This window comes from Leiobunum rupestre, chromosome 5 (genome assembly GCF_980474605.1).
Source record: "Leiobunum rupestre chromosome 5, qqLeiRupe1.1.hap1, whole genome shotgun sequence".
In the NCBI taxonomy this organism is placed as follows: Eukaryota; Metazoa; Arthropoda; class Arachnida; order Opiliones; family Sclerosomatidae; genus Leiobunum; species Leiobunum rupestre.
The window spans coordinates 19,096,834-19,105,877 of NC_143388.1; the positions used below are offsets into that span (position 1 = coordinate 19,096,834).

At 36.8% G+C, this 9,044-nt stretch overlaps 1 protein-coding gene across 1 annotated transcript; it reads left to right on the forward strand.

The window, feature by feature from the left end:
• The first annotated feature begins 2,931 nt into the window (after positions 1–2,931).
• LOC149943724 (uncharacterized) lies at positions 2,932–7,076 on the forward strand. Its single transcript, XM_090175314.1, has 5 exons — positions 2,932–3,020; positions 3,822–4,030; positions 4,366–4,525; positions 5,008–5,347; positions 6,779–7,076. The coding sequence occupies exons 1-5, from the start codon at positions 2,966–2,968 to the stop codon at positions 7,011–7,013; spliced, it is 999 nt and encodes a 332-aa protein (XP_090031440.1). The 5' UTR covers positions 2,932–2,965; the 3' UTR covers positions 7,014–7,076.
• The last annotated feature ends 1,968 nt before the right edge of the window (positions 7,077–9,044 follow it).

Here is a 9,044-nt window from a genome sequence, read left to right on the forward strand (position 1 = left end):
TTCAGCCATATAGTATTTTTATCTGGTTAGATGCTTGAGAAATGTAAGATATTTATCTACAATTGAGTAATATTATGGTAATGGGCCAATTGCGCAGTTCCCATTTCCGCAAATGCAATTTCGCGGTTTTCCATTTGCGCAGTTTTCATTTGCGCAGTATCCCATTTCCGCAGTTTTCCATTAGCGCGTTTTTCATATGCGCTTTTTCCGTAAGCGCAGTTTTCCACTTGCGCAGATATTTTCCATTTGCGCGGTTTATCATTTGCGCAGGTTTTTCATTTGCGCGGTTTTTCATTTGCGCAGGTTTGTCATTTGCGTGGTTTTCCACTTGCGCAGATTTTCCATTTGCGCGGTTTCCCAATGGGGCTGTTTTCCATTTGCGCAGGTTTGTCATTTGCGTGGTTTTCCACTTGAGCAGATTTTCCATTTGCGCGGTTTCCCAATGGGGCTGTTTTCCATTTGCGCAGGTTTGTCATTTGCGCGGTTTTTCATTTGCGCAGGTTTGTCATTTGCGTGGTTTTCCACTTGCGCAGATTTTCCATTTGCGCGGTTTCCCAATGGGGCTGTTTTCCATTTGCGCAGGTTTTTCTATTCCGCGGCTTCTCACGACCTGAATATTCTATATTAAGCAATTGTCCTTGAAATAAGATTTTTTCAGGTAGTTTATTTTTAACGTAACCTTGTTTATTATCCAACTGTACTGCTGGTGTATTTTTAATTACCGGTCGCGCTGTCCATACCAATAATTTAAAGTTGTTTGAAGTTGACATATCGGTTGTTGAATTATTTTGTTGGGAATAAATCTTCGGTCGGCAAGCAAATCGTAGCTTCTCAGCCTTTAGGCTAAAAGAAAATGTAGTATCTGTAACACTGAGGACAGTATATTGGCTGCTATTTAAATTTATTGCCTTCCACCTAAAACTCACCTTTTTAATTGCGCTGCATGTTTCCTAGGGGCAGAAAGAATATTGTTTAACGGTTAGGTTAGCCGGGCGCGCCGCAGGCGCGTAGGCACCGTTTTCATATAGGAGGTGTTCTACGACATAGGCTGTTCTAACGAAATATCTTGGTATTGGCCTCCACATAGGACGTAACTGTCCTATGACAGAGGCCATTCCTACGAAATACAGGACGCTTACTGTCCTATGACAGAAGCCATTCCTACGAAATACAGGACGCTTACTGTCCTATGACAGAGGCCATTCCTACGAAATACAGGACGCTTACTGTCCTATATTGGAGGCCATTTCAACGAATTAGTTTTTATATAGAGGTAGTTATACCAAGGCTAGCGCGCAACGGTTCGGTTAGCCGGGCGCGCCGCAGGCGCGTAGGCACCGTTTTCATATAGGTGTTCTACTACAGAGGACGTATATTGTCCTACGACAGAAGCCATTTTAAAAGTGGTGCCGCCTACAATTGTTTAAGAGGTATGGCCATCATTAAAATCGCCCTTAAAGCTGGAACTGTCAGTAAACAGTTACTACACTATGATCTTAGCCTAAAGACCGAGAAGCTTCGAGTCGCTGTTGGACTATATATATTTTCCCAAGAGACTAATTCAACGAATGCTATTTTAACTAAGAAAAACCTAATTTTTTTTGGTATTTACAGCCCAACCGGACATTAAACAAACACTAGCAGCGCAGCTGGATGGTAAACAAGGTAATGTTAAAATGTACCTGCCAGAAATAACCCTTTTTCTAGGAAAAATGATTAATAGTGAATATTTAAGTCATAAAAATCCCCGCAAATGGGAAAACCGTTCAAATAACAAATCTGCGCAACAGGAAAATCGCGCAAACGGGAAACTGCGCAAACGAGAAAACCGCGCAAGCGGGAAACTGCGCAATCGGGAAAAAGCGCGCAAATGGTAAGTTGCGCATATGACAAACTGCGCAAATGGGGAGCTGCGCAAATAGCAATTCCGCAAATGGGAAACGCGCAATTGGGAACGTGCGCAAACGAAAACTGCGGAAGTGGGAAGTGCGCAAATGGAAACTGCGCAAATGAAAACTGCGCAAGTGGACCCAAACCAATATTATTACATTCGTTTTCGAACTAATATTATTATGTTAATTTTTGAACTAATATTATTATATTAGTTTTAGAACTAATATTATTATATATTAGTTTTCCAACTAATATGGAAAAAATCAGAAACCGTTTTTAAACATTTGTGACCGATTAAGATATATATAACGTACACCCTACAGATAATTTCTAACTAAGCCATAGTTAACTGTTTGCAATTGGAAAAGTGTTAATCATAACAACAGAAACACTGGAATCAATAAAGATTCAAGTTGCGTAAATTAGAAGTGACACCCAAGTTAAAGCGGTGCGCCGGTGCTAATCAAGTCTTATTGGTTTTAAATGACGATACTGGGTTTGACAGATAGATAATTTTAAAACGGAAGCGACGTTTGGTAGATCGAAGGTCTGGCAAATACCATCAACGACGCAGACACCTAATTACAATTTGGGTAAAACAATATTTCCTCTCGAAATCTATTTCCATGTGAAACTAACACGCTTCAATTTAGTTCGGTTTGCAGCTTGCTTTCTTGGTAGTGTATACATAGTTTTTGTATAGATATAAATAAAAAAATTCGAGATTTATAATTTTTCATAGACACCTTTTGTACGGGAAATTTCCTAGTTTTAAATTAAGGTTATGTACGAGGCTTGATGTTTTAAGTGTTATTAAATAAACTTCCTGATTTAAATCTCTAGTACAGTCGTGTGGGGTCTGTTCGGTTTTAATTTTATTTTACTTATATTTCGAAACTCACAAAGTATATTGAAATCCATATCCTTAGCTTAGATAAATAGCGTGGTACAGAAGACTTTATCGTATAAACAGGAAATTTTTGATAAGTGTTTTATGTATTGGATATCACATTATAGTTCTGATTATTTGGAAAAAAAACTATCGTAGTTTTTGGCGCCCTGTATTTTCAATATGAAGTGGTTGGAAATTCTTCTCTATCTTTGCCCAATTCTCTTCAGCATAAAAAGTAAGTTTGTCTTTGTATTAGATATTTTAAAATAAAAAGTGTATTCGGACTCTTAGAGGTTAGTGAACTAGCCACCCAGACTAAATATTAATTGAAAGGTAAGATATTTGGTAGCTTAACTGATCCTAAGATTTGGGAAAATCTCTTGATCTAGCTGAATTGCTTAAAATAATTTGAATTAAAAATTCCGTCACGAAGCGAGATATTTGTTATTCACTTAGAACTTGAATTGAGATATTTATATTTAAAATTCTGTAGAAAAAAAGGCCGAATCGGCTACGATATAGAAAGCAACCGAAACTTGTCATTATTTACTTGGTTGAAAAGTCATTCTGAAGTTTTTGGCCTTACAACTTAATTTATCTTAAAAGCATACTTATTTAAAGCAAATTAATTTAAAAAAACTTATAAACTATATACTTTTCTAGAAATAAAATTTGTATTAAATTAAAACTTAAATCCAGCCTTCTTTTGTAGTAGCAATTGAGGCTACTCATACAATAAAGAGATATTATTTACAAAACCAATACACTCTTAGAATTATCTTAATCGAAAATTTAATCGTTTCTTAGAAAATGTTTGTACGAAAATGTAGATTCAGTTTCATGTAGTAGGTAGGTGGTTTAGCAGTCGGAATATCAAGAAATTCGTCAGCTCAACGTTGTGCCACCTGAACATTTGCTGCGAGTTCACCAAATGCTTAAGCTACGTTTTCATGTTTGAAATTTACGAAAAAGTTGTTTACCGGGATAAGATACTTTCCAAACACAAAAATATTAAATTTTATTCTCATTCTTTCAGGTATTCAATGCTTGCGATTAAATTCGTTGAATGTTCCGAAATATGTGAAGAAAGGTGGAGACGAATCGCTTTCGGTCGACTACGACCTTGAAGGCGGCGAACAACTGTACTCGGTTAATTACTTCAAAGATGACGTTGAATTTTTCCGATTTACGCCTCGCAACCATCCTCAGAGTGTGATATTTACTCAAGCGAAAGTTATTGTCGACGTAGGTTCACAAATTGTTCATTTAACGTAGCGTCAGTTGGTCAAATAAATTATTGATGGCGACAACGAAATTAATTTTCTATAAGTAGGGTTTGATTGATGTACCATATAGGTCTCTAGCCCTCACGGTTCAATGTTTATGTTTTCAGTGGCAGTAAGTGAAGTAATAAGTAACATAATATAAAAAAGTATGACTATTGATGCATTGTATTTACATACTAAGCAAAACTATACAAGAAATTCGAAATTCAATACGCATTAAAATATGGCATCTATAGTGAATAATCACGCTGTCACGTTTTCAGAGTCTATTTAAAAACAGTTTGTTACTTTCAGATGGCAAAGTCAGAAAATGGCACGGTCTATCTGCTAAACATGCAACCCGGATTGTACAAAGTGGAAGTAGTTTCGTCCACACCTTCGCATAAAACTATTGTTACGGGCGAAAAGGAGGTCAAATACAGAGAAGACGAAAGTGTCAATACAGCCCCAGCTGGTAAAAAAAATTTTACTTGTACACTAATACCCTATTTTTACAAAACTGATTTATCAATGGCGGCGCCAGGATAGTTTTAATAAGTAGGCAAAATAGGTTTTTAGAAGTATATCACTTTACAACACCAAATCATTTCGGAGCCTATATACGTCGCATTTTTTTGGGTGGACCAATACATCCCCTTTGATTAATACCAACGGCGTGGCACTAGGAATGTTAGATAGAGGGAATTAATACTGACGGAACGACCCCCCAATTAAATCTCTATCAATTGCTCTATATTTACTTACACTGTATCTCTTCCACCACCACCGCCACCTCCAATGTCAGCATTGCAAATAATCGCCTCTTTCCCCTCTATAACTAGAAGGGTAATTTTCCAAAGTCATAGAACGCGTTACAATCGAGAGTCGAATGGATTTCTTAAATTTCTAATTGACTGGATCAAATTTCTTTATCGGTCTATTTCTTAAACTATACAGTTAAAGAACCGCCAGTACTGAAATCCGCATTGGAGAAAATGGAGAGTATCGTGGGTCCAAAGGAAGAATGGCCTGAAGATCTGAGGGAATACATCTTGACCGACACTATCCAGCCGACCAATCGACTATTCCGAGTCACTGCTTTTGGTTTTCTAAACGGAGTTCCGCCATTTGTTCTTGATCAAGTGCTACGACAATCGGGCGCCTCGAAGAGTTTCTACGACACCACTTCCGCGGTTCACGCCTTGTATCACACCTACACATTCAGCAAGGATGTTCGGCAATACCTCACTTCGTATTTAGTGAGCCAGCGTGGATACTACACACTCAACGTTGAAAAGTAAGAGTTTTACCATGGGTTACGGTATATTAGGCTGGAAAAATGGCATGTTTTGTCCCCGGAAAGTGGTAAGGTCATAGAGTTAAAGACAAATAGAAGATGAAATAGAAACTGCCCCTTTAGAACTAGAACGGACAAAATGGTAGACAATTCACCGTTTTCCGGGCTAGACCGTAAATAACCGTGTTATATACCATACCTACATAACTCATGAAATGAAAAAAGGGTAGTGCATTTGTAAAATTCTATAATTTACAAATTGGTACGCCATACAAGCTTGTTGACATTATCATGTATGAAGCCAACTTATAACAATGTTAAAATTTGGTGCCCTTAAGCGTACTAAAAATAAGCTTTTGGCGTTCCTTCCCAATTTGAAGAGAAGTACATATAATACTTGCACCCCCCCCCCCCCCGGGGGGTATGGAAAATACGTTCCATTGACCTACGTACATTCAGGAAAACGCCTTCCCAGGCTTAAGAATACGTAAGAAATACCCTTTCAGTTGGTATCCATAAATGCAGTGCACTATATTTCTACTTTTGTTGGAATATCTTCGAAATGCTCTATTATGCTTTCAATAAACAGTTTAAAAATTAGTTTATAATGGGTTTATCAAACGTATGGTCGTGCCATCTTCCATTTTTTTCGGTCATTAATTGAGAATGAAATTGGATAAAGTCCTCTTTTAAAAAAAAAAGAGTTCAGCTCATGGAGGTATATTCGCTAATAATATTTTTTTAATCTTTTATTTATGGATGTGTTCTGTTCTTTAGTAAGTGGAGCTCAACTCATATTTCTACATAAAATAACAAGGGTCCATTTATGTATAGTATTTTTTTATTTTAAAATTCAAGGACAAGTTTTGGCGATGATCCATCCAAAGGGAAAGCGAAATTAATCATTGAATTTAAAAATAAAAATATTTTAAATTTAGAGAAATAGCTAGCAGTTAATAAACACGTTTTTTTTCGTTAATTGGGCGAACATGCGAAAACTGTTTGCCAATACATTCCTTATACAGTCGTTGAATAGAGGTCTAGCTTCCTTATAGTATAGTCATTTGAAGAAGTAGATATTTTTTCTGCAGCTGTGTAGTTTATTGTGACGAATGATCAAGGAATGACATTTTTTTGCATGTGACAACGAAGAGGTATTCATTCTTAAAAGCTGTAAAGCCAGATTTCCAGAGGGCGCTTTCAAAACGTAAAACAAGAGCTTCTGCCGATCTGTGTCGGTGGCGCAATAGAAATTATCCATAAATGAGATTCATCTAATTGCCCAAAATAATTATCAAATTTTTCAAATTAAAAAATATTTAGTTGTATCCAAAACAATCGCACTGAGGCTTGCCCGGTCCAAAAGCTGTATCACAGATTCAACTAGGTTTTATTTAAAGGACGATCTATTAAAAAGAAAACTTATTTCAGGAGCGATCAAAGGAACAAGCCTCAAAACACAAGCCAGCCGTCAACGTGCCCTGAGTGCGATTGCACAGTAAAAGAATCAGCACCAGCGGAAAAAGAATCGGAACATGGAGAAGAAGAATCGACACCAGATAAACCAAACACTTCACCATTGGAAAGTGCTTTTATCGGCTTCTTTGACAACGCTAAACAGGTCCCGAAATTTCAATTTCCTGCGTTCAAGCCACCGTTATTTTGAACATATTAATAGTTAAATAAAATTAATTGTCAAACTTTAACTAAAATAAACCAGATATGATAATTTGAATTTGTCATTCCGTACCTAATAATGGGAGATCCTAATTTTGTTTTTACATTTTCCACGAAATTTACATACACCATGGTAATTAGAATACATCAGTTTGGTTCGTTTTAAGTCATAATGATAACACAGAAAATGTTTTGAGCACCAGAGAACATGTACCAATTATTGAAGTTCGATAAAGGTTTTCATACTTTTACATATTAAAAGAAAAACACGGATATGAACAACAATTTGTAGATAATGCATGGGTTTAGAAGAATTTCAACTTCCGTGGTATTATATTCTATTCCCTCGAAAAGGACCCCATTTAAACGTCTCAGGGGGGGGGGGGTTGAAGTCTCATTTATAAATGTTTTAAAATCTCGCGGATAAAGTTTTTTAAGTCTCGTGGAGGAGTTTTTGGAAGATTCGTGGAGAATTCTTTTAAAGTTTGGTTTTAAATTTTCAGTGCCGAGAGCACCGATTCCTCGCCACGAGAACTTTCAAAGATCTCTCGCCGAAACTTCCAAAAATATTTATCCGTAACTTTAAAAAATCTATCGCCCGCAACAAGCGTATTTTTCATACCCACACGAGACAGCCTAAAGCCTGGAGATCTATTCTACAGAAATCGGTCAGCGAGCGATAATTTTTTTGTCGACGGACTGAGCGACCACTCCCTAACTACAATCGTTCTGAATTTTGGAAATGGGTATTCTACTCCTCTTATTCGGCGGTGTAGTTACTAGATCAGTCGTTCAATGATATGAACGACGGAGATTTTAAACCAAAAATTCCTCCTATGAATTTAGCCAATCACGACGTCCGTTGCAATCAGCTGCTGCTGGTCAGCTGGGGAAAAACCCAAACAGCACACTCTGTGTAACAAGTGGTTATTGTTGGCTTCATATTGTCGTGTTTTAGGGTTAATTTCATAATTTATATTAAAATGGCAACTAACAATGGGAAACAGTCGGGGAAAATATCGGATATACAAAGAGAAATAATGGTGAATTATATGAGTAGTAATCCGGAGTTTTTATCATCAAAACAATCGCAAACGTTGACAAACTAAAAAAGGCTTAATGTAGGAAACATTAGCTAACATGCTAAACAGTGATGGAAGTGGTCCACAAAAAAGTGTCATTTAATTCGAAAGCTTGTGATTCACGAGGGGCTGATCACTCCCCATAATCGGTGTACAGGCCTATAGCTTTGACTTTACTAAAATGATTACGTAAATGATTACAGATTTAGTACTACCAAAGGCTATACTCATTTTTGTACTCCCGTAATCGGTGTACAGATTTTTAGGAAGTGGTTAGCCCCTCGGTGATTCATCTCTTATCACTCTTTCTCTTCTTATATCTCGACGACCTAACCTATCAGCTATTTCAGCTAATTTTAATATTTGCAATTCGATTACTGCTTCCGCCATTTTATTGAGAATATCGGTCGGTGAGATCTTAACTACACCATCAGACCATGTCGTTCACTGAACGATAAATTCTGGTAGGTACCTAACGAGAAAAAATTTAACGACGGAGTAGAATTCCATTTTCATCTTTTAGCAACAATTTTTTTTTAACGACTTTTTTTTGTCGTTCAAAAGCCTAACGAGTCCAGTAGAATAGGCCTCCAGACCCGATGCCTTTAACTACCATGCCTCTGTCCGTAACTCCGCGTGGGGTTATGAAAAATACCGTTGTTGTATTTAGAATCGTGGAGAGATGTTTCAATGTACTATACTTTCCTGACGCTAATTTTAATTACCAATTAAGGATTTTATCATATTTTCGCTTTGATTACAATAGATTAAATCATTAGTAGAAATTATGTTTAATTCAGAGAAAACGGCATGGTATTAGAAGATAAAACTTATTTTATACAAGACGTTTCGAGCCGAGGCTCTTCTTCAGTCGTTCGTTAGTTCTACTAATATTCACCATGGTAAATAATAAGTTTAATATATAAGATTAAATCATT